At 44.5% G+C, this 26,218-nt stretch overlaps 1 protein-coding gene and 1 pseudogene across 1 annotated transcript in view; one reads left to right on the forward strand and one right to left on the reverse strand.

Moving 5' to 3' along the window:
- LOC123462941 (cyclic nucleotide-binding domain-containing protein 2-like) overlaps positions 1-26,218 on the forward strand; it is a 61,676-nt gene that overhangs the window by 23,959 nt on the left and 11,499 nt on the right. The window contains exons 8-9 of the mRNA XM_045157408.1: positions 14,443-14,557; positions 24,120-24,297. Of these exons, the coding sequence (XP_045013343.1) occupies positions 14,443-14,557; positions 24,120-24,297 (293 nt within the window). The remainder of the gene's footprint in view (positions 1-14,442; positions 14,558-24,119; positions 24,298-26,218) is intronic.
- Positions 2,232-12,605, reverse strand: LOC123462765 (annotated as a pseudogene).

Consider the following 26,218-nt stretch of genomic DNA (forward strand, 5'->3'; position numbering starts at 1 on the left):
CAAGGTTTGATTCCCCAGTACCCGTATAAAGCCAGATGCACAAGGTAGTGCAGCATCTGTAGTTTGCAGTGGCTAGAGGCCCTGGCGTGCCCATTCTCGCTATCTGCCTCTTATCTCTCTCAACTAAATAGATAAATATATTAAAATTTTTTAAAGATGGATGGATGTGGTGACCTACACCTGTGCGGAAAGGCAGACAGGAGAGTCCCTGGGGCTTGATGACCAGCCAGGCTAGCCTAATTGGTGAGCGCCAGGCTGAGGAGAGGCCCTACCTCGGAACAGTGAGAGACGACGTGTCCTGGGCTAGTCACTCCACTTTCTTTTCTTGTCATTCCGGCAGGTGTCAGATCTCTCCAGTATTCACCACCATCTGTAAAAAGAGGACTCTCGGGGCTGGGAAGATGGCTTGGAGGTTAAAAATATTTGCTTGGAAAGTCTGGTGGCCCAGGTAGCCAGATGCAAAAGAGGCCCTGGCATGTCCATTTTCTTTCTTTCTTTCCTGTCCCTTTCCACTTCTCCCTCAAATAAATATTTACAAAGGTAGGTTCTCTAACCAGGCGTAAGAGCAGCATGGATCAAAGAGGGTAAACATATATTTAGGGTTTTTTTGAGAGGCATATCTTCTCCCCTTAGCCAAAGAACAGTTGAAGCTTCCCTGTAGGGTCTATGAACTTGAAAGGTTGCCAGGGAAGGAAGAATCATTCTCTTCTGTGTGGCAGCCACTGGTGAGGAGAAAGTGAACAGTGTGGCTGAGGGGGAGAATGTGAGGCACATATCATCAAAACAATCCATATGTATGAAAATGTGAAAAAAAAATAGAAGAACTCCTGAGAATGGTACTTGAAGTTGTCCCCTGGCATACGTGCAAACACACACACACACACACACACACACACACACACACACACACACACAAAGATAATATTGTAATTCTGGGCTGAAGAGATGGCTCAACTGTTAAAGGTGCTTGTTTACAAAGCCTGCAGACCAGGTTCAATTTCTCAGTACCCACATAAAGCCAGATGTACTACATGGTGCATGCATATGGATTTGGTTTGCAGCAGCAAGAGGCCCTGATAGATCTATTTTTTTTCTCTCTCTCTCAAATAAATAATTTTTTGATTTTTTTTCAAGGTAGGACCTTGCTATAGCCCAGGTTGACTTAGATAGAATTCACTATGTAGTCTCAGGCTGGCCTCAAACTCACAGTGATCCTCCTACCTCAACCTCCCAAGTGCTGGGATAAAGGCGTGTGCCACCACGCCTGGGAGAAAGAGAGAAAGGGAGGGAGGGAGCGAGGGAGAGAGAATGGGCACACCAGGGCGTCCAGCTGCTGCAAACAGGCTGAGATGCATGCACCACTCTGTGCATCTGGCTTTACATGGGTACTGAGACACTGAGTCCAATAAAAATATTTTTTAAAAGATAATAATGCGGGGCGTGGTGGCACACGCCTTTAATCCCAGCATTCTGGAGGCAGAGGTAGGAGGATTGCCGTGAGTTCGAGGCCACCCTGAGACTCCATAGTGAATTCCGGGTCAGCCTGGGCTAGAAAAAACCTTACCTCGAAAAACCAAAAAATAAAGATAATAATGAAGGCTGGAAAAATGGCTCAGCTGTTAAGGTGCTTGCCTACAAAGCCTAAAGGCCCTGGCTCAGTTCTCCAGTACCCACATAAAGTCAGATGCACAAAGAGTTGCATGCATCTGGAGTTCATTTGCAGTAACTAGAAGCCCTGGCATGCCCATTCTGTCTGTCTCTATTCTATCTCTCTCTGCTCGAAAATAACTTTTTTCAAAAAATTTTTGAGGGCTGGAGAGATGACTTAGCAGTTAAGCACTTACCTGTGAAGCCTAAGGACCCAGGTTTGAGGCTCAATTCCCCAGGACCCACGTTAGCCAGATGCACAAGGGAGTGCACGTGTCTGGAGCTTGTTTGCAGTAGCTGGAGGCCCTAGTGCACCCATTCTCTCTCTCTCTCTCTCTCTCTCTCTCTCTCTCTCTCTCTCTCTCTCTCTCTCTTTCTCTCTGTCACTCTCAAATAAATAAATAAACAAAAAAATGGGTAAAAGTATTTTTTTTTTTTGAGGAAGATCACCATGAGTTCAAGGCCACCCTGAGACTACGTAGTGAATTCCAGGTCAGCCTGGGCTAGAGTGAGACCCTACCTCGAAATACCAAAAAAAAATTTTTTTTAATCAGAACATTTATTATTATTGGCAGCCAAAATTCTCAGGATGAACTGGATGTTGCAACAGCTACCCTCTTGGGTATAGGTATTGTTCCCTCATGGAATTCATGCCTGATTTTGCAATAGACAATTTTTAGATGCTTCATTCGCCCAGTTCCAGTAGTATTTCAGTCATAGCCTTGGCACCCCAGTTATACTTTCTCTTGCTATGTTTAGCAGAGTGGCCACATTTGTCACAGGTGAACTTCTAAAGGTGGTAGGCCTTAGAGCCACAGTGGCAACACAATGTATGTGTCTTATTGCTCCACTTTCCAAATGAGGACATTCCCTCATCCTCTTACTTTTGCTGCCAAGACCAAAGAGCTAAATATAAATATTTGTAAAAAAAAAAAAAATCATATGACCTGGCATAGTGATACACACCTTTGATCCCAGCACTCAGGAGGCAAAGGTAGGAGAATCACTGTGAGTTCAAGGACCTACCTTGAAAAATAGGGAAAAAAAGCTAAGCCTAAACCAGGCGTGGTGGCACATGCCTTTAATCCCAGTACTTGGGATGCAGAGGTAGGAGGATCACCATGAGTTCAAGGCCACCCTGAGACTACATAGTGAATTCCAGGTCAGCCTGGGCCAGAGTGAGACCCTACCTCGAAAAAAAAAAAAAAAAAAGCTAAGCCTAAGGGCCCAGGTTTGATTCCCCAGTACCCATGTAAACCAGATGCACAAGGTGGTACATGTGTCTGGAGTTCATTTTCACTGGCTGGAGGCCCTGGTGTACCCATTCTCTTTCTCTCTCTACTCATCTATTTCCCTTTCTCTCTCTCCCTCAAATCAATAAATAAAATAAAAAGATAATATGAAATCTGGTGTACTGGCTCACACCTTTAATCCCAGTACTCAGGAGGTTGAGGTAGGAGAATCACTGTGAGTTCAAGGCCAGCCTGGAGCTACCGAGTATGAGATCCAGGTAAGTCCTGGCTAGAATGAGGCAGATCCTGCTTCAAAAAAAAAAAAACAAAAAATGCAGTGCTGGAGGGATGGCTTAGTGGACCCACATAAGCCAGATGCACAAGGTGGCACATGCATCTGAAGTTTGTTTACACATGTCTATTCTCTCTCTTTCTCAAATAAATAAATAAAAATAAAAATAAAACTTTTTTAAAAATGCACATAGGAGACACAAATTTATTCACTTTATGGTAATGTCTGGAGCTCTTTTAGATTCATAAAAATCCTGTGGCCAATTCCAGAAACCCTTAACCCAAAATGGAGTTGAATTGGGTCACACTATCAATGTATTCACCAGCAAAATCAAGGCTCATACAAAAAGATTCAATGTGCTGTAATTCCACAGCATTCACTACATGCAATTGTCTTCACATAGGATGAAAAGTAGGCAATGTTAGTTGCATGACCAATGGACCTATCACTTAGCTTCTCTTAACTTCATCTGTAAGAGAAATATCTTCTAGAGACCTCTGGAAAGTAAGTGATACACATCTCAACTAGTGTGGTGGCACACACCTTTAATTGCAGCACTCAGGAGGCAGAGGTAGGATTGCCATGAGTTTGAGGCCAGCCTGAGACTATATAATGAATTCAGATCAACCTGAGACAGGAAAGGCTCTACCTCAAAGAAAAGGAGAAAGAAAAAAAATCACCTCAATGAGGACCAGAAGTCAGGAAGGAGGGGTGGAAACAAAAGGTGCTTTCCAGTGACCAATGAATACTCTGAATTTAATGAAACTCCAAAATAGTTCATTGTAAATTGGTAACATTAAAGGGACTGATCATTACCAGTTCATCCACACAAAAAAAGAATCTTTTTAGAATAGTTGGGGAAACAAGCAAGAGTGCTGTTTTCTTTGCAAACCTGGTACCAGCACAAGGGTGAAGTAAATAGACACAGAGAGCAATCAACTTCTACCAAGCCAGATATCCAGAGACACAGAGACTCCCAAGACCTCATCACCAAAGCAGACCTAAAATGAATCCAACATGGCTCAGGGAAATTTGCAGAAGAGGGGGCGGAAAAAATGTCAGAGCCATATGTTGGGTCATGATACACAGAGATATTTCCTCCTACCCATAACTGATGGCTAACCGCACAATGCAAGACCCATATACCCTAACAAGGAGAGTCCCTGTGTAGGGGGGGACAGGAAGGAGGCTAACAATGGTACCAACTTGACTGTATTCACTGAATACAAAACTAATTTTAAAAAGAATCTTTCTAAAAAACTGTTTTAAGCCAGGCATGGTGGAGCACGCCTTTAATCCCAGCACTCAGGAGGCAGAGGTAGGAGGATCGCCATGAGTTCAAGGCCACCCTGAGACTACAGAGTTAATTCCAGGTCAGCCTGGACCAGAGTAGGACCAAAGATCCTACCTCGAAAAACCAATATATATATATATGGCTTACTTATATATTTATTTTAGAGAGAGAAAGATAAAGAATGGCCACACTAGGGCCTCCAGCCACTACAAACGAACTCTAGACACTAGCACTGCCTTGTGCATCTGGCTTACGTGGGTACTGGGGAGTCAAACCTGCGTCCCTGGGCTTCACAGACAAGCACCTTAACCTCTAAACCATCTCTCCAGCCTTTTAAAAAATATATATTTTAGCAAGGCATGGTGGCGCATGCCTTTAATCCCAGAATTCGGGAGACAGAGGTAGGAGGAACACGGAGAGTTCAAGGCCACCCTGAGACTACATAGTGAATTCCAGGTCAGCCTGAGCTAGAGTGAGAGCCTACCTTGAAAAACAAAAAAAAATATGTATATATTTTTTAATTTATTTGAGAGAAAGAAAGAGAGAGAGAGGGAACACATAAAAGAATCAACCTGCTCCCACCCCACACCATTAGCTGTTGGTCTGAAATGAGGAAGGACAGGTTTAGGGGAAGGAGGTCCAGAAAACATTCCATTTCATCATGTCTTCACATACATCAAATGGAAATGAACAGCGCCCTCTTCTGTCTGTGGGAGCAACTAAGAAAAGGGTGGGATAGAAAATTTCATTCAATAGTCATTCAATAAGCAGCACATGTTGACTAAGTGCCAGGCCTTCACTGGCTCTGAAGATACAGTTGGAAAACTTGTCCGAAAGCTTGGCAAGGAGCATAAACAAGAAAGCCAATGAACCAGGCAACTGCTAGAAGGAAGACAAGACTAGCAGGCAGGAAAAAGAAGAGTGGGTTTTCTGAGTGGGTGGTAAAGATCTCTTCATGGTGTCTTCTGTGTGCCCAGATCTAAAATGCCTTGCAGGGGCTGGAGAGATTGCTCAGTGGTTAAGGTACTTGCTTGCAAAGTCTGACTGCCTAGGTTCGACTCCCCAATATCCACATAAAGCCAGATACACAAAGTGGAACATGTGTCTGGAGGGCATTTGCAGCTGCAAGACGCCCTGGTGCATCCATTATCTCTTTTCCTTCTCTCTCCTTGCAAATAAAAATCTTAAAAAATAAATAAATAGGGCTGGAGAGATGGCTTAGCGGTTAAGCGCTAGGCTGTGAAGCCTAAGGACCCGGTTCAAGGCTCGGTTCCCCAGGTCCCACGTTAGCCAGATGCACAAGGGGGCGCACGCTTCTGGAGTTCGTTTGCAGAGGCTGGAAGCCCTGGCGCGCCCATTCTCTCTCTCTCCCTCTATCTGTCTTTCTCTCTGTGTCTGTCACTCTCAAATAAATAAATAAATAAATAAAGTCTTGTACTTTGCCTGGGGCCACAATATTCCAAGCAGAGAACATTAAATGCAATAAAATAAAATGACTATAAGCCTAGACTAAGAATGTCAAGGCCCCAAAGGGAGAGCAATAGATAATTATTAAAAGTTAAATTATGGCCTCAAGGGGCGGCTCCGTGGGTAAAGCAGTTGAACATGAGAGCCTGAGTTTGGAACCTTTGACCCCAATGTAAAAGTTGGAAGCTGTGGCAGGCTTCTATAATCTCAGCACGCCTATGGTGAGATGGGAGGCAGAGATGGGTGAACTTCCCCGGGGTTCGAGGGCCAGCTAGCCTGGTGAATGGAGCAGTACACGATGAAGAGCCCTGCCTCTAAGGAGGTGGAAGGTGAGGACTGACATTTGAAAGCTGTCCGCTGACCTCCACACAGATGCCATGACACATGCATACCCAAACTCACACACCTGAGCATGTGTGTGTGCACACACACGCATCATATGCACGAATATAAACACAAAACTAAATTATATATGTTGAGTGAGAGAGATGGCTCAGCAGTTATGGGCACTTATTTGCAGGGCCTGACGGCCGGGGTTTGATTCTCCAGTGCTCATGTAAAGCCAGCTGCAGAGTGACGCATGCATCTGGAGTTCATTGGCACTGGCCATAGGCCCTGCTGCACCCATTTCTCTCTCTCCTTCCTTGCAAATAAATAATAAATACAACATTCTAATTAAATTATGTAAGCCCATAATTAAATAGATATGAGAAACAAGGGTAATAAACATAGAACTCACCTTTTTTGTATGTGTTTAAGATAGGATCTCATTCTGTCACCCAAGCTGGCCTTGAACTCATAGTAATTTACCTGCCTCAGCTTCCTAAATTGAGGATTATGGGTGTGAATCACAATATTTAGCTTGAGAACTCATAGTGTTTTGTTTGCTTTGTTTTGTTTTTATTTTTGTGAGGCAGGGTCTCACTGTAGCCCAGGCTGGCCTCAAACTCACAGCCATCCTCCCATCTCTGCCTCCGGAGTGCTGGGATTAAAGGTGTGCGCCACAATGCCCAGCCGACACATCCTTCGTAACAGTAAGATTTATGTACATTAATACTTTGCTTTTTTCAAAGAGCTACTTGTTAAACTTACTAGCACCACTAGGGGATGCCTTGTTGATTCTGATCTCTGAGACTGGCCCCAGAATAAGTCTAGTTATGTGAGTAGAAAGGGAATTATTGTCGATTCTTCAACTGGGATTTAATGGAGAGGTGAAGAGGCGGGGAACCTGCAGAAAATGATGTACAAACAACTTCAAGCCTTGTAGTCCTTCTAGAACTAGGCTGCTGTGGGTTCTCTACTACTTTTGCCATGTTCAGAAAGCCACTCCTCTAGCCACTGACTAAAGCAATGAACAGCTGTGATGTCACAAACTAACCCTTGCGCATCAGGTCAGTGGCATCCAAATCACATCCAATACCTTTGCTGCAAAGGAGCCCTGGAAATGAAGTGGTTATCTACACTTTCAAAAGGAACTAGGGGGCTGGAGAGGTGGCCCCACAGTTAAAGGTGCTTTCTTGCAAATCTGCTGGTCCCAGTCTCCGACACCCGTGGAAGGCTGGATGCAAAGTGGCACATGGGCCTGTGATTCCAACATGCCTACAACAATGGGAGGGCAGAGCCAGGAGAATCGCTGCGTTCATGGCCAGCTAGACTGGCATACATGAAGAGGCAAATTCAAAACATAAGGAAGACCCTTTCTCAAGCAAAGTGGAAGGTGTGGACAAACACCCAGAGGTTGTCCTCAGATCTCCACACACATACCAGGGCATGTGTGCCTCTCCCCACGTCATACACACACGATTTTATTTTTTCCCATTTCTTAGTTCTTAACCTTTTTTAAAAAGATGTATTTATTCACTTGCAAGCAGAAAGAGATAGAGAGACAGAGAAAGAATGGGCGCAACAGGGCCTCTAGCCACTGCAAACAAAACTCCAGATGCATGCACCATTCAGCTTTACATGGGTACTGGGGAATCGAAACTGAGTCATTATATTAGGCTTTGCAGGCAAATGCCTTAACCGCTGCACCATCTCTGTAGCCCAGTCTTTTAAAACTTTTCATTGACAACCTCCATACATATAGATAATAAACCATGATCATAATCCCCTCCCACCTCCTTCCCTTTTCCCTCACAAATCCTCCCTCCACCAATCCCCTTCTTTCCAGCTAGACTCTTATTTTGATGCCATTATTCTTTTCCCCTCTTATTATGCAGGTCTTTTGTTGGTACCACCAGCCACAGTGACTTTACTTATTTATGTTTTTCTAGGTAGGGTCTATTCAAGCCCAGGCTGACCTAGAATTCACCATGTAGCCTCAGGCTGTGAGGCTTTGAATATCACAGCCACTCTGCATCTGGAAGGCAGTATTGCAAAGCACTCCTCAAGTTTCTTTTGCTCTTACATTCTATCTGCCACCTCTTCTAAAATGCTCCCTGAGCCCTGGAGGGAGTGATACAGATGTCTCACTTAGTACTGAACACTCCACTGTCACTTCTCTTCAGCACTTTGGTAAGGCACATCACTTTTTTATTTATTTATTTTCACATCTTTTTTTTTGTTCATTATTTATTTATTTATTTGAGAGTGACAGAGAGAGAAAGAGACAGAAAGAGAGAGATAGAATGGGCGCTCCAGGGCTTCCAGCCACTGCAAACGAACTCCAGACACCTGCGCCCCCTTGTGCATCTGGCTAACGTGGGTCCTGGGGAACCAAGCCTCGAACCGGGATCCTTAGGCTTCACAGGCAAGCACTTAGCTGCTAAGCCATCTCTCCAGCCCTCACATGACTCTGTGTGTGTGTTTGTGTGTGTGTGTGTGTGTGTTTAATTTTTTTTAACATGACTTTTTTTTTTTTAAAGGACCAGATTTACTGTTTCTGCCTTAGGCTCCTGAGTGCTGACCACCATGTCCAGATGGGGATGTTTTTTGTTGTGCTTCAGCTTTTTTTTCCCCTTTGAGGTAGGGTCTAGCTCTAAGCCCAAGATGACCTGGAATTCACTCTGTAGTCTTGGGTGGCTTCAAACTCATAGCACTTCTCCTACTTCCCGAATGTTGGGATTAAAGGCATGCACCACCATGCCTGGCTGTGTTTCACTTTTATTTTATTTCTTAAAATATTTTATTTTTATTTATTTAGTTATGAGAGAGGGAAGGAATGGGAGGGCTAGGGCCTGTAGCCACTGCAAATGAACTCCAGAAGCATGTGCCACCATGTATATCTGGCTTATGTGGGTTCTGGAAAATTGAACCTGGGTCCTTAAGTCTTGTAGGCAAGTACCTTAATCACTAAGCCATCTTTCCAACCCTGTGTTTTACTTTTTTAAAAAAAAATTTAGTTGCATCACAAGGTGACACAATCACTCAAGGTTGCACATGTGCACAAGGTGACACAGGCATCTGGAGTTCATTTACAGTGGCTGGAGGCCCTAGTGCACCAATTCCCCCCCCCACCGCCGCCGCATTTGCTCTCACACATAAAAGGCAAAGTCAGGGGCTGGAGAGATGGCTTAGTGGTTAGGCGCTTACTTGCAAAGCTTACAGACTCATGTTTGACTCTCCAGGTCCCACATAAGCCAAATGCACAAAGTGATGCAAGGGCACAAGGTCACACATGTACCCAAGTAGATGCACGGGGCATCTGGAGTTCAGTTGTAGTGGCTGGAGAACCTAGCACTCCCATTCTCTCTATCTTGCTCTCTCGCATTAAAAAAGAAAAAAAGCCAGTTTGTTCAACTTGCATCAAAAAATATTATTTCTTTGAGAGAGTGAGAGAGAGAGGCAGATAGAATAGGAGCGCCAGGACCTTGAGCCACTGTAAACAAACTCCAGATGTATGTACCACCTTGTAAATCTGGCTTTACATAGATACTAGGAAACTGAAGGCGTGAACCCAGGGCCAGCAGGCTTTGCAAGCAAGTGTCTTTAACCACTGAGCTATCTCCCCAGCCCCAGGGTTCTTTAACTTTAGTATGCATCAGAATTCGTGGAAATCTTGTTAATGATCCACCTTCCTTTCTGGAGTATTGGTTGTAATAGCTCTTGGAAGAGCCTGAGAATTGGCTTGCTTATTTTATAAACAAAAGGTCTCACTCTGTAGCCTAGGCTTCCCTGGAGCCTATTTATAGCGACAAGAGGCCCTGGCATGCCCATTCTCTCTTCTCTCTCTCCCCTAACTTAATTAATTATTGAAGAGAGGAGTTTGTTAATTTAAGTAACTTAAGTAAGAATGAAATGGCTAGGGTACTTTTTATGTTTTATTTTTTTGAGATAGGGTCTCCCTGTAGCCCAAACTGACCTGAAATTCACTATGTAGTCTCAGGGTGGCCTCGAACTCTCAGCAGTCCTCCTACCTCTACTTCACAAATGCTGAGATTAAAGGCGTGCTCCACCACACCCGGCACTACTGTATTTTTTTTGAGAGAGAGAGAGGACAGACACACCAGAGCTTTTCAGCTGCTGTGAATGGGACACATGCACCACCTTGTGTGCATGCGTGGCATTGCATGCTTGCATCACTTGCTGGCTGTACAGCGTGAGATCTGAAGGATTGGAACAGGAATTCTCGGGCTTCCCGTGCAAGTGCCTTAACCGCTAAGCCATCTCTCCAGCCCTAGGGTATTTTAAAAAAATATTTTTATTTATTGATTTGAGAGAGACAGACAACAGAGAGAAAGAGTCAGACAGAGAAAGAGAGAGAGAATGAGCGTGCCAGGGCCTTCTGCCACTGCAAATGACCCCCAAATGCATGTGCCACTCTGTGCCTCTGGGTTCACTTGGGCACTGAGTTATTGAACCCAGGCTTCACAAGCAAGCACCTTTAACCACTGAGCCAACTGTCTAGCTCCTGCCTAGGATACTTTAAAAATATATATTTATTTATTTGCAAGCAAAAATAGGGATAGAAGAGGACAGACAGAGAGAATGCCAAGACCTCCAGCGACTGCAGACAGACTCCAGATGCATGGACCACTTTGTGCATCTGGCTTTACATGGGTACTGGGAAATTGAAGTCAGATCCTTAGGCTTTGCAGGCAAGAGCCTTAATTGCTGAGCCATCTCTTCAGGTTAGGTACTTTTTTTTGGAAGGGTCTCGCTCTAGCCCAGGCTGACCTGGAATTCACTAAGGGTGGCCTCAAACTCACAGAGATCCTCCTACCTCTGCCTCCAGAGTGCTGGGATTAAAGGCTTGCGCCACCACGCCTGGTCAGGTGCAGGTACTTTTATAATGGGCAGATTCCTGTCTTTCCTCAGAGGTAGGTTAATTTCAGAACTTAAGTAAGTGCCGCAGGCTTCAATGGTGCTGGGACTTTATTCTGAGAAAAGTAAAGCAGAGGTCATCTTAAGACAGCAGGTGGGGACCTTGTGCCAGCAAAGGAGTGTAGTTTGTTCCTTAGAACGTTTTCTAAACTCTGATCCTTCATGTGAAAAGCTTCCATAAACTTTCTAAAAATATATATATTTTTTACTTTTATTTATTTGTGAGAGAGAAAGGCAGAGAGAGAAAAAGAGAGAGTGGGGGCACCAAGGCCTCCAGCCACTGCAAATGAACTCTGGATGCGTGTGTCACCTTGTGCATCTGACTTACATGGGTCCTGGAGAATTGAACCTGAGTCCTTAGGTTTTGCAGGCAAACACCTTAACTGCTAAGCCATCTCTCCAGCCCCTGCCCAGCCAGCTCCTTGTGTTCAGACTTCCTCAGAGAGAAACTCAGTGAACTTTACTTTTACTGCCAGTAGAGGGTGAGCACAGCAACAGATGGTCCTGTGTCCTTGACATTGTGGGAAGTTGGAATATCTGACTCTTGCTGCATCCGAAGAACAATCAATGTCCGTGATCCACTCTGAGCAGCATGCTATTTTAGGCCACACTGTAGCTCTCACCACAGATACAGATACAAGCAGAGATGCACGAAAGGCTTCCCAAGAGGAAACTTCATGTTTCTTTGGCACCTACAGTACTTGGTTGATGACTGGGGAATGAATGTTGAATAAGGCTCCAGGTACAATGCCTGCCATAGAATGAGGGCTCATTAGATTCTGTTCTCCTTACTTGTCAACAGCAACCTTTCTTTAGCCTCAGCCCTTTATATATCTCTTAGGGTTCCTATATTTTTAAGTATTATATTTATTTACTTACATATTTATTTGAGAGAGAGGGAGAATGGGTGCACCAGGGCCTCCAGTCACTGCAAACAAATTCCAGAAGCCTGAACCCTCTTGTGATTCTGGCTTATGTGAGTACTGGAGAATTGAACCTGGGCCCTTAGGCTTCTCAGGCAAGCCCCTCTAACTGCTAAGCCATCTCTCTAGTCCCCATTTAAAGGAAAAAAAATGGTAAAAAAGGTAAGTGGCTGGAAAGAGCTCAGTGTTAAAAATGCTGGCTTGCAAAGCCTGTTGGCCCAGATACATAAAAATGGTCCCAGTTTCTGGAGTTCCTTTGCAGCAGCGAGGCCCTGGAGTGCACATGTGCATATACATAAATAAATAAACAAACAGGTAGGATTTTACAAACATAGAAAATTTTTTTTTCTGTTCTGTGGTTCAAACCCAGGACCTCATACATGCTAGGAAAGTGCTCTCCTGTGGAGATATACTCCCAGTCCTGACATATTTTTCTTACCTGTCAGATTGGCAAAACCCATTGTTGGCAAAAATGTAACAGGCTCCATCATGCACTACTGGAGTGTAAGCTGAGATAACCTTTCCACAGTGCAGTTTGATAATGTGTATCAAAATTTAGGACAGGCATGGTGGCGCATGCCTTTAATCCCAGCACTTTGGAGGCAGAGGTAGGAAGATCTCTGTGAGTTCAAGGCCAGCCTGAGACGACATAGTAAATCCCAGGTCAGCCTGGGTTAGAGTGAGACCTTACCTTGACAAATGAAAATAAGAAAAAAAAATAGAACATGCACACCTTTAGGAATTATTCCCAGGTTGATAATAAAACACAGATATTAAGTTAAGATAAAATAAAATATTGTGTTGCATTTGTAAACAATCCTCAAGGCTCAGTGCAGTGATAACTACGTTCGTATTAACTTTTTTCTCATAGTACTTGCCTATGGCACATCACTGGGGAGGTCTTGGCTTACGCTCACTCAGGGGCCCAAGCCACTAGAAATTCTTCCTCCCTCCTTTCCTCCCTTCCTTCTGTCCTCCCTTCTTCCCTCCCTCCCTTCCTTTCTTTCTTCCTCCTGATATCTCTCTCTCTCTCTCTCTCTCTCTCTCTCTCTCTCTCTCTCTCTCTCTCTTCCTCTCTCTCTCTCTGAGGCTTATGTTAGCCCATGCTGACCTTGAACTAAAGATGCCCTGCCTCAGCCTCCTTAATTCTGGGCTTAAAGGCTGTGCCACCATTCTTGGCTTGGGGACCCTATCTTGATCCATGCTTCCCTGGTCAGTAAGGCAGGAGAAGGAAATGTTAAGAATTAAGGGCTAGCTTTTAATGTATCTACCTAGCCTATCACCTGTCCATTTGCTAAGAAAACTTACCAAAGCAGCAAGGCTGATTCCAAGGGTGAAAAGTACAATCCTACTATGTGCTCAGGAGGAGAACTTGAGCATTTGTGAGCTGCTTTAATGACCCCATACACAGACTTGGATGTCTGTTCTGAGAACCTGTTAGAGTTGCTTCTGTGCAAGCAGATCACAGAAAACCACTACAAACGGCTCCATACATGTTCTTTTATTTTTCTTAATGCACTAGTCTAGAAGTAAGCATTCCAGATTTAGGACAGCTGTTCTGGAAGTCGTCAAGAGTCCAGGTCCTCTCTAGCTTCTCACTCTCATCATTCCAATGTTCACATTATGGCTGTTATTCCAGCCATTACATAGGCATTCCAGACAGAGAGGAGGAAACACAATGGCTTTTTTAAGAGTTTTATCCAATAGTTTTCCACTTTAGAGCTCATTAGCCAGAACTGGGTCACTGTCATCTCCAATGCAGGACAGTTTGGGAAAGTAATAAAAATAAATAAATAAAAAACCTGGGGCTGGAGAGATGGCTTAGCAGTTAAGTGCTTGCCTGTGAAGCCTAAGGACCCCAGTTCAAGGTTTGATTCCCCAGGACCCACGTTAGCCAGATGCACAAGGTGGTGCATGTGCCTGGGGTTTGTTCATAGTGGCTAGAGGCCCTGGTGCACCATATTTCCTCCCTCTCTCTTTCTCTTCCCCCCACCCCCACCTCTTTTTCTCTCTCTCTCTCGAATGGGCATGCCATGGCCTTCAGCCACTGCAAATGAACTCCAGATGTGTGCACCTCCTTGTGTGCATGTGCGACATTGCGTACTTGTGTCACTGTGCATCTGGCTTACGTGGGACCTGAGTGAGATTCAAACATGAGTTCTTAGGCTTTGCAGGCAAGACCTTAACTGCTAAGCCATCTCTCCAGCCTGTAAAAACGTTTTTTTGTAATGGAGTCAGATACAGTGTAGAGAGCTTAGTATCAAAGCCCGGCCAGCCTGGAGTGTCCATATTTAACCCTTTGCTTGTGTCTTTTGATGTGCCCAGGGCAGCTGTGAAATCCTGCGGCTGATAGACCTTGCTAACTCCTCTTCCTATTACAACTGGGTCTGGGAGCATCTGGAACTGATAGACCCAAAACCTCTGAGGGTTCATCTCAATGGTAAGCCCCATGACCATATCTGGCAGCTGATAGCACATCAAGGGGTGCTTGGAGCCTGTACTGCTTCCAGCTTAGGAGCCGGGCAGGATGTCTGATTTGATCTCTCTCATCATCCTGTACAGGAGCTGAGTGCACAGGCCCTGCCTCCTGCCCAGCTTTCTCCCTTCCCTCCTGTAGGTTTTGCCATGTGAGGATGTGCTCCTTACCCCTGTCTTTTCCCCAGCTCTCTTCTGCTCATGATGTCTTACACTAAGCATCCTTATCTGAGACAAGTCTCTGATTTCTCATGCTGAAGCAGCACCTTCCATTCCCCACTGTTTCCCATTCACATGCCCCAATTTTCTCATCTGTGGTATTGGACCCCACTGGAATCATATACTGGAATGTGAACTAGTCTATATCCCCATGGCCTAGGACTGTCCCTAGCATCTAGTGGCTATTCAGGAATGACTCATAGAGTCAACAGACACTCATATCTTACCTGCTGGGTATGCCTTTGGATATATCCCAAGATATGATGTGTCCATGCCCTCTCCAGAACCTAGAAACTCATATATCTGCTATGAGTAACAGTTATCATTTATTAATTCTGGTTATATGCCAAGTATCTGGCTTAGCCATTTTACCTATCATATAACTCTTTTTTTAATTTTATGTATTTATTTGAGAAAGCGAGTGATAGAAAGAGAGAGAGAGAGAATGGGCTCTCCAGGGTCTCTAGCTACTACAAATGAACTCCAGATGCACGTGCCACCTTGTGGGTTCTGGGGAATCAAACCTGGGTCCTTAGGCTTTGCAGGAAAGTGCCTTAACCATTAAGCCATTTCTCCAACCCTCGTATAACTCTTGTAACAGATATGATTGTATGTCCATTTTTCAGATAGGGAAACAGTCTCAAATAGGTGAGTCTCTTGTGTAAGGGTCATAGCAGATACTAAATAACAGTGAAGAAATTCAGAATACAGGTCCAGCTGATTTGGTTTTTCCTGCCCATAAAAATCTTCAGCCTTAAGCTGGGTATGGTAGTGCACACCTTTAATCCTAGCACTTGGGAGGGAGAGGTAGGAGGATTGCCAGCCTGTGACTACAGAGTTCCAGGTCAGCCTAGGCTAGAGGGAAACCCTACCTTGAAACAAAACAAAACAAAAAAGTCTCTAGCCTTTCTCCATTTATTTTTTAAAAAAATATTTTGATTTTGTTTATTTATTTGAGAGAGAGAATATGGTCACACCAGGGCCTCCAGCCACTGCAAACAAACTCCAGCTAGTGGTAATCGAACCAAAGTCCTTTGGCTTTGTAGGCAAGTTCCTTAACCGCTAAGCCGCCTCTCCAGCCCTCGTTGTCTATTTGTTGTGTTAGACACAAATATTTTCAGATATCAGCTTCTAGAATTTGCCGTCAGGCTTCTTGACCCTGAGCAGTGTTGTTTCATTTTTCAGGAAATTTTTTTCTTGTCTCATTCTCTTAAGTCAAAAACCCCAGCCTCGGCAGTCCTATGAAGTAGGACAGTAATTCACACTTTATAGACTGTAGGAACACTGATGCATAAAGACACAGTCACTTGTACAGCATCACACAGGACCCTGTATTCAAACACAAGTAAGGTGACTGTGAGCCTGTGCTCTTCACCATGATACTAGCATGTATGGACATGAAGAAATCAGGCCCACAGATTTTAAGTACTAACCAATGCTACCCACCTACTTAGACAGACAGACCCAGCTCTGTCAAGCTCCGTGTTTTGTTCTTTTCATTTTCCCCCAACCTTTCTCCCTGCCTACCTGCCCCTATATTAGCCTCAGTTCTAATCTCGAAAGGACTGGCTGCATCCATAGCGAACCACAGTAAGGCGCAGGCTAATGCCTAGATTATAATCCCAAAGCACTGGTGCAAGTCACTGGAAGAATGTAAAACAACTGAGCCACTGCAAATGTTTGCTGAGGGCTGGGGTTTTTGATTCATAGAGCACTACCTAGCTGCATTAATGTATAGTGTATATAGTGTATAATGCATAAAGCCTGGTAGCTCCTCAGTATATCAGTTCTCATATCGGTCCCCCCCCCCAATACACACACTCTTTTGCCAATTGCCTGGAGACAAGTTGCATTCCATACATTTTGATATGTTGTGTTCTCATTGTTCCGTTCAAAATATTTTAAATTTCCCTTTCGATTTCATCTGTGATCCATTGAATATTGATAAGGATATTATTTAGTCTCCAGAGATTTGGGGACTATCCAGCCATCTTTTTGTTTATCGTTTCTACACTAAAATACTTTATAGAGTTTGAATTCTCTTAAAATGTATTGAAGCTTGTTTTATGGCCCGAAATGCAATCTGTCTTGGTAAATGCTCCATTTGTATTTGAAAAGAATATGCTGTCATTGGGAGCAGTATGCCATGAATGTTAATCAGTTAAAGTTGGCTGATGGTGTTTGTCAAGTTATCTATATGCTTCCTGATTTTTCTGTTTGCTCTATCAATTATTAATGCAGAGTTGTTAAAAGCTCAAGCTATAATTAAAGATATTTTTTTCTCCTTTTGCTCATTTTTTGAATGCTTTTAATCATTTTTTTAACTTTTACAGAGGGAGAGAGAGAATTGCATGCCAGGGCCTCAGCCAGTATAATCAAACTCCAGATGTCTGTGCCACTTAGTGGGTATGTGCAACCTTGCACTTGCCTCACCTTTGTGCATCTGGTTTACATGGGATTTGGAGAGCCAAACATGGCTCCTTGAGTTTTGCAGGCAAGCACCTTAACGGCTAAGCCATCTCTTCAGTCCTCCTTTTTCTTTTTTAAAAAATATTTATTTAGGTGCTGGAGAGATGGCTTAGTGATTAAGGTGCATGCCTGCAAAGCCTAAGGACCCAGGTTTGATTCTCCAGGTCCCATGTAAGCCAGATGCATAAGTGGCACATGCATCTCCAGTGGCTAGAGGCCCTGGCACACCCATTCTCCCTCTATCTCTCACTCCTTCTTTCTGCCTCTAATAAATAAATAAAAATAAATCTTTATTAAAAAATTATTTATTTGTTGGAGAGAGTAAGCATGAAAATGGGTGCACCAGGACCTCCTGTCAAGGCACAAACTCAAGACACATACGCCACTTTGTGCATCTGGCTTTACCTGGGTACTGGGGAATTGAATTCAAGCCATCAGGCTTGGCCAGCAAGTGCCTTTAATAGCTGAGCCAGCTCTCCAGCCTCTCTTTTTCTTTTCTTTCTTTTTTTTAATGTGAATGGGTTGAATGTGTGTGGAAGATAGAAAGGATGCAGGTACATGAATATAACAACACATGTGTGGAGGTCAGAGGACAAAACTGGGTGGCATTCCTTACCTTTACCTTGTTTGAGGCAGGGTCTCTTGTTTGCCAAATCAGCAAGCCCACAAACATTGCAGATTCTCCCAGCACTTGGGAGAATGAGGCTGGAGGATTGCACACTTGAAGCCAGCTTGGGCTACATAGGGAGACTCAATCTAGGAAGAAATGATGACAAAACAAAAAACAACAGTCAAAAACCCAAATCACAGTGAAAGATCTCTTCTGAATATATAGCTCTCTGCCGGGGTTGTGGTCTTGGCTGGTCAAGTGGGACAGAACTACTGCCAGTCTCACCCAACATGGGTACTGGCAAGCCTTGGCCCTGCTCTGTGGGTGTCTCACAGGTCTGTCTCATGACACAATAGCTTGCTCCCTGAGAATGAGAAAGAACAACAGTGATGGTTTGATTCAGGTGTCCCCCATAAACTTAGGTGTTCTGAATGCCAGGTCAGAGCTGGTGGCATTCTGGGAATTGTATCCTCCTGAAGGTGATGCATTGTTTCAGGGCAGGCTTATTCATGTTGTAGCCAGCTTCCCCTTGCCAGTGTTTGGCACACTCTCCTGCTGCTGTTGTCCACCTGATGTTGGCCAGGAGGTGATGTCCACCCTTTGCTCATGCCATCATTTTCCCCTGTCATCATGGAGCTTCTGCTCGAGTCAAAATAAACACTTCTTCCCACAAGCTGCTCTTGGTCAAGTGCTTTTTACCAGCAGTGAGAAGTGGTATCATTTCTCTTAGACACCTAACAGTGTGGTTTTTGGCCTTTTGGAGCTGATTTTTGAGAAGATTGTGCAAAGATTTGAAACCTTGGCCTAAGAGACGCCTTTTAGTGCTGTAAGTACAGCTTGATGGACTATTCTGGACAGAGTTGAAAGACCTGGACACAATAAGAATGATGGACTGTGAGGTTTGGCTTATAAGGAGAAAGAGCTTTGCCTACACTAGGGGCTAGAAGCAGTTTGTATGAGAGACTGTGTCCTAAGAACTTTTTCAGAGTTACATTGTATAGAAATGGACTGGTGTGAGCGAGATATGGATATGACACAGAAAGAAATGAAATTTTCTGCCTGTTCAGCTGCAATTATTTGAAAGATTAGACATTGGGATTGGGCCAGATGACATGCATTGGGACAAAAGGAAGAATGTGGACTCTTTTGAAGGGATCTGAATGCTGAAGGAATGTCCTGTTCTTCAAAGTCTGCTTTATTCCCCACTGAATTGACAAGTTGATAGCCTACCTGGTCCTATGGAGTAGAAAAAATTCAAGAAAAGAGAGGGGCCATTGAATTTGCAACAGGGTTTTTTTTTATTTTATTTTTATTTATTTATTTGAGAGAGAGAGAAAGAGTGGGCACACCAGGGCATATAGCCACTGCAAATGAACTCCAGATGCATGTGCCACCTTCTGTTTCTGGCTTTATTTTTTTTTTTTTTTTTTTTGAGAGGAGTGTGCAAGGATTTGAAACCTTGGCCTAAGAGACGCCTTGTAGTGCTGTAAGAAGAAATGATGACAAAACAAAAAACAACAGTTGAAACCCAAATCACAATAAAAAATCTCTCTTGAATATACAGAATATCCTGAATATCTCCTGAATATCCCCTGTGGGGCCTGGGGGATAGAACCTAGGTCCTTTGGCTTTGCAGGAAAGTGCCTTAACTACTAAGCCATCTCTCCAGCCCTCCAACAGGGTTTTGCTTTTTGGAAATGGCCATGGACAGTATGAAGTAGGCTTTTTGGGTTACCTGCCTAGAGGTCCAATGGAGCCATGAGAATGAACCATGCATTACAGGGGAGACCCAATGGAAAAGCCAGGACTATTGGATGGCTGCCAGGGAGAGCTGCCAGTACCACATAAAGTTTGTTTTTGTTTCCTTATTTTTTTTTTATTTAAAAAAAATTTTTATTTTATTATTTATTTGAGAGCGACAGACACAGAGAGAAAGACAGATAGAGGGAGAGAGAGAGAATGGGCACACCAGGGCTTCCAGCCTCTGCAAACGAACTCCAGACGCGTGCGCTCCCTTGTGCATCTGGCTAACGTGGGACCTGGGGAACCGAGCCTCGAACCGGGGCCCTTAGGCTTCACAGGCAAGCGCTTAACCGCTAAGCCATCTCTCCAGCCCCTGTTTCCTTATTTTTGAGGTAGGGTCTCACTCTAGCTCAGGCTGACCTGGAATTCACTATGTAGTCTCAGGATGGCCTTGAATTCATGGTGATCCTCCTACCTCTGCCTCCCAAGTGCTGGGATTAAAGGCGTGCACCACCACCCCTGGCTCAAATTAAGGCGCACACATCTGGAGTTCGATTGCAGTGGCTAGATGCCCAGGTACACCATTTCTCTCTTTCTTGTGTGTGCACACATGCTCCCCCTCATTTAAAAGAATATTACCAAACTTGTCACTGGTTAGAGTTGTCAGAGTTGGAGCTACAGAGTTTGATGTTTGCCCTGTTTGTTTTAAATCTTGTATTGGTTGAATATTTCTTTGCTATGCCCAGTGCCACCTTTTGCAGGATGAGTGTTTATTCTGTGCCATTATGGGGTTTTTTTTTTTGTTTTTTTTTTTGTTTTTTTGCATTATGGCTCAGTTAAAAGACCTTGGACTATGGGGATGTTTCAGCATCAATGGGATGGATAAAAACTATGGAGATTTTTAAAGTTAGATTAAATACGTCGCATTTTATATCATGGATGGTTATCAGTTTATGGGGGCTGAGGAGGAATGTGGTTTGATTTTAGGTTTTCTGAATGCCAAGTCCCCAGCTGGTGGTAATTTGGAAATTAGAGCTTCCTGAAGGTAATGTATTGTCGGGGGCAAGCTTATGGGTGTTACAGCCAGCTTCCCCTTGCCAGTGTTTGGCACACTCTCGATGGCCAGGAGGTGGTGTCCACTGTCTGCTCATGCCATCATTTTCTCCTGCCATAATGGAGCTCCCCCCTCAAGTCTGTAAGCCAAAATAAACTCTTTCCTCCCACAAGCCGCTCTTGGTCAGGTGCTTTTTACCAGCAATGAGAAGCTACAACAACCACAAGTGTGCTCGTAACGGAAGAAACAGTCTTTCTATAGCCTTGTTTCTGAAGACACATCCAAACACTTCTTTTGTGCTCTATTTGTTAGAAATGAGCTCAGCCCATGCTAAACGGGGAATTATCATGCAAGTCTGTGAGTGTAAGGAGGTGGGCATCCCAGTGGGCCATCGCCAGGGGGCTGTCTAACATTAGTTGTTTCCTAATGCACACAACTGATCAATGCTCCACTGACCTTCAGGGCGTGCCCTCTGCAGGGTGTCGGAGTTCTCCGTAAAGCTCTCTCTCTCTCTCTGTCTCTCTTTTCTCCCATACCTTGCCCTTCTCCCCCTCCCCAGACTCTATTCTGCCTCATCAATTCAGGGAAGTGGATGACCTCAACCTGGAGTTTCCTTCTCTGTGCCGCAGCCCAGGAAGTCTCCAGGCAGTAGGCTGGGGGCAGCAGTCCATCTTGTCTTGTTTGGTTTGCAAGGATGATACTCTTCAATATCTTAGAAAAGATTCTCTTCCTACATCTTGTCTAGTACTTTAGTAGCTTTTTATGGGAGGGAAAATTTAATTTTTGTTATTCCATCATGGCTGGAAGAAGGCATCTACATTGTTTTTCAGTAGCTTTTTCCCTATTTTATAGATGTACCATAACATAATGCTTTTTACAGTTATTTTGACTTATTTCCCATTTTTCCTGTACAATTTTTTTTATCATGCTTATTCATCTTATCTATCTATCTTTCTTTCTTTTTTTTCAAGGTAAGGTCTCACTCTAGCCCCGGCTGACCTGGAATTCACTATGTAGTCTCAGGGTGGCCTTGAACTCACAGCAATCCTCCTACCTCAGCCTCCTGAGTGCTGGGATTAAAGGCGTGCACCACCACACCTAGCTCTTTACTTTTTTTGAGAGAGAAGTTTCACTATGTAGCATATGCTGGTCTGGAATCGAGGATAACTCCTGCGCCTTAGTGTTGGGATTATAGGTGTACATGATTCTCCCCAGCACCTTTGTATTCTTGTGTAAGAAAATGTATTTGACAAATTTCGCTCTCTCTCTCTCTCTTTGTTTTGTTGTTTTTGAGACAGGGCCTTATTATGTAGCCCAAGTTGGCCTGGAACTTGATATGTAGCCCAGGTGAGCCTTGGATTTGTAAGCCTCCTGCTTCTGCTTCCCTAATGCTAGGACTCTAGATAGATGCTTGCCATGCCCAGTGTGGACACATTCTTTAAACTACAGATACACTGCATGCTGGCTGTGAAAATTTAAAATATTAATATAAGGGCTGGAGAGATAGCAGTTAAGGTATCTTCTTGTGAAGCCTAAGGACCCAGACTCAATTCCCCAGGACCCACATAAGCCAGATGCACAAGGTAGCACGTGCATCTCAAGTTCGTTTCCAGTGGCTGGAGACCTGCTGTGCCTATTCTCTCTGTCTTTCCTCTCTCTCTCTCTCTCTCTCTCTCCCTCCCTTCCTCCCTCATTCTCCTTGCAAATAAAGAAAGAAAAGAAAATGTAGTCTTTAAAAAATATTAACATTGGGCTGGAGAGATGGCTTAGCGGTTAAGCGCTTGCCTGTGAAGCCTAAGGACCCCGGTTCAAGGCTCGGTTCCCCAGGTCCCACGTTAGCCAGATGCACAAGTGGGCGCACGCATCTGGAGTTCGTTTGCAGAGGCTGGAGGCCCTGGCACGCCCATTCTCTCTCTCTTCCTCTCTCTGTCTTTCTATCTGTGTCTGTCGCTCTCAAATAAATTAAAAAAAAATTTAAAAAAAAATATTAACATAGGTGTAGGAGAGATTTCTCAGTGGTTAAGGTGCTTGCTGGAAAGCCTAACGACCTGGATTCACTTCCCCAGTACCCACATGAAGCCAAATGCACAAAGAGGCTCACGCATCTGGAGTTCATTTGTAGTGACTGAGGCCCTGGCATGCCTATTCTCTTTGTCTCCTCTCTCTCTCTCCTTGCAAATAAAAATAAAAACATTTTTAAAATTTTAACAATACATATTAAAATGCCTTTTAAAATTGCACAAAGCTTTTCATAAATACTCATTAAGCTATACCTACTTCATTTGAGGTTTGGATTTATTTCTGTTAACATGTCTTGTTTGTTTGTTTTTGTTTTTTGAGGTAGGGTCTTACCCTAACCCAGGCTGACCTGGAATTCACTCTGTAGTCTCAGGCTGGCCTGAAACTCAGGGTGATCCTCCTACCTCTACCTCCCAGTACTGGGACTAAAGGTGTGTGCCTCCACGCCAGGCTTCTCTATTTTTTTTTTAATTTTTTTGTTCATTTTTATTTATTTATTTGAGAGTGACAGAGAGAGAAAGAGGCAGAGAGAGAGAGAGAAAGAGAATGGGCGCGCCAGGGCTTCCAGCCACTGCAAACGAACTCCGGACGCGTGGGCCCCCTTGTGCATCTGGCTCACGTGGGTCCTGGGGAACCAAGCCTCGAACCAGGGTCCTTAGGCATCACAGGCAAGCGCTTAACCGCTAAGCCATCTCTCCAACACCCCCCCGCCCCCCCTTCTCTTTAATTGTCGCGGTAGTCCTGTGAGAGCTCCGGGAGTATACCATTGGTCTAGAGTTCCATGGCCAGTCATCCATGTATCTTTTATGGCTGTCCCTGCCCCAGTGCGAAAGCCTCATCTGAAAGCACAGAAAAGTGTGATCTATTAATGGAGAGATGAGATTCGAGTTCCATCCAAGCTTCGTTGCTTTTCTGGACGGCTTGAACTCTGCTGGTCATCTCGTCTCTCTCACTCGGCTAATTGCACGTCTGGGCGGGATGAATGGAACGGTGTGGCACGGGCATGCCACAGAGGACAGTTTATGGAAGCTGTAGTATTCTTCCTTTCTCTCCTTGAGAGTTTATTTGCAGGTTCCAGCAGGGGAGCGCAGCTACTTGTATGCACTTGACCGAAGACTGGTCCTCCTCTATTCGAGGAAGGCCGTCCTCTTCAAACGTGCGGCTTCGGGAGGGACGCACAAGAAGCGGTGAGGGAGGAAGGGGACGCCCGCCTAGCCAGCCAGATCAGCCAGATCAACCCTGGTGATCAGTGGGATGACAGATGTCACAGGCAGGTTGCCCTCACATCCCTGTCTTTTCTTCTTAATTCTCTCACACACCACTTTATTTAGGCAGGTTACTATGACATACTTCCACTACCACTCTATGTGCATAAGGCCTGTTGATGTGGTTTTCTGTGCTTTCTCTGAACAGAAGTGTCTCCCAGGGAGAGATTTAAGGAATTCCAGATCAAATCATATCCTCTACAAGACTTTAGCTATTTGAAACTTCTGCGTCTCCAGGAAGCCTGGGAGAATAAGAAGATGACCTCCATTGGGAAGATCAATACTTCAGAAACTAGTCTCCCAAAGACATTGGGCCCCAAAGTCAAGTAAGCTCAGCTCTTAGCAGATGGAAAAGTCTGGATATGGTTATAAAGGAGAGTATTACGTACACAGAGGATGCCAGGGACACTGGAGAGGAGGCGGAGGTGGCCCCTAGACACCCCTAGACAGATGTGTATATGGAAGGCTGCCTAGAAATGTCCTAAGTCTGGTTTCCAGGACCTGCATTCTCTGCTTCCAACTCACAGACCAGTGTAGGTGATCAGCCACTCCTTTTTCTCTGCAACCCATTCAAGGAAGAAGGGCAGGAAAGGTCTGGCTCTGACAATCTGTATGCATGTTGCTGGTCCTTTTCACTCAACTTCTTTAGAAAACTACCCACCAAAGTGAGGTAGCTCTTGTACAGCCAAGAACCTGGCTTGCAGTCAGTCCACCCCAGCTTCAAATCCTGGCTTGTCCACTCATTTTGGCTCTGTGTGCCTGGGGAGGACTCTCTAAGTCTTATTCTTTATAGATAACACTACCTAAGTTATCAGGGTTATTGCAAGCTGCCTCTTAAATGAAATATTGAGAAATCACACTTACCACAGAATTCTTTTGTGCCTACTAGTGAGCATACAACTTCATAATAACCCTAAAGTGATACTATTATCAGTCCCACTTTTCAGATGAGAAAATTAAAGTTCACAGATAGATTAAGTTTCATGTTCAAGGTCACATAGGTAGAAAGTAGCAGAGCCATCAGTATTTGGGCTGGAGAAATGGCTTAGTGGTTAAGGCACTTGCCTGCAAAACCTAAGGACCCATGTTCAACTCTCCAGATCCCACATAAGCCAAACGCACAAGGTGATGCAAGTGTGCAAGGTTGCACATATGCACAGGTGGCACACACGTCTGGAGTTCAACTACAGTGGCTAGAGGCTCTGGTGCACCAATTCTCTCACTCACTCACTCTTGCTGTCTCATTTTAAAGGGAGGGGCAGTCTGTTGAGTTTGCCTCACACACAAAAAAAAAGGTTTAGCCTTTTAACTGGTAGGTTTTTGTAGCTGGCAGAAGAGATGCACACTGAAGGGAATTGCTGGAGAGCTTGAGGAGGTGGAAAAGATCCTCAGTGGGTCTGGAGCACTGTAGTGTGACCCACTTTCCCCCATTAAATTTGAAATCCAAGTATCCTAAGCATGTGAATAATGGTGGAGTGTCACAATCCCCATGTTTCTCTGAGGGCCTCTTCACTTTGTCCACTCACATTCCAAGCTGCTTGTCTCCATAATGAGCATCCCATGACTTCAGTCTGTTTCTCTTCTGATGGATAATCCATCCACAAAATCTAGTAGTTGAAATCCCAACTCCAGTTCTTCCCAGGGTAGAGACAAAACACACTCAGTTAAAAGAGGACATGTTGGACCTAGAAATAAAACAGATAAAAAAGGCAATGCTGGCTGTGGACCCTTCATGTACGCATCCCAGTGGGGCAGAAGTTGAAACTTGTCCGTGTGCTAAGTGAGCCAAGCTGTATGCTCAGCTGATTATCTTTTCTCTACTACAAAAAACCTATCCTAGACAAAGTCCAAAGAAAGCAAGCCCCGGACCATCTGTGTAAATTAACCCCAGTATGAACAAAGTCCAGGGTCTACAGGCCATCCAGGGAAATGTGACTTTGTAAACAGACAAGCCACCCTTTTTCTGCTTTCCCATGAAGAAAGAGCCCAGATGTGGGTAGGGAGATGGCTCAGCTGGTAAAGCGCTTGCTATGCAAGCGTGAGGCCCTGGGTTTGGATCCCCAGTACCCACAAAAATGCTGTGTGGGGATGGCAGCCCACCTGTAATGTAATTCTAGCACTCAAGCCAGATATGGTGGCTCACGCTTTTAATCCCAGCACTCGGGAGGCAGAGGTAGGAGGATCACCATGAGTTTGAGGCCACCCTGAGACTACATAGTGAATTCCAGATCAGCCTAGGCTAGAGTG

The sequence above is a fragment of the Jaculus jaculus genome, chromosome 8, assembly GCF_020740685.1.
Source record: "Jaculus jaculus isolate mJacJac1 chromosome 8, mJacJac1.mat.Y.cur, whole genome shotgun sequence".
NCBI classification, from domain to species: domain Eukaryota; kingdom Metazoa; phylum Chordata; class Mammalia; order Rodentia; family Dipodidae; genus Jaculus; species Jaculus jaculus.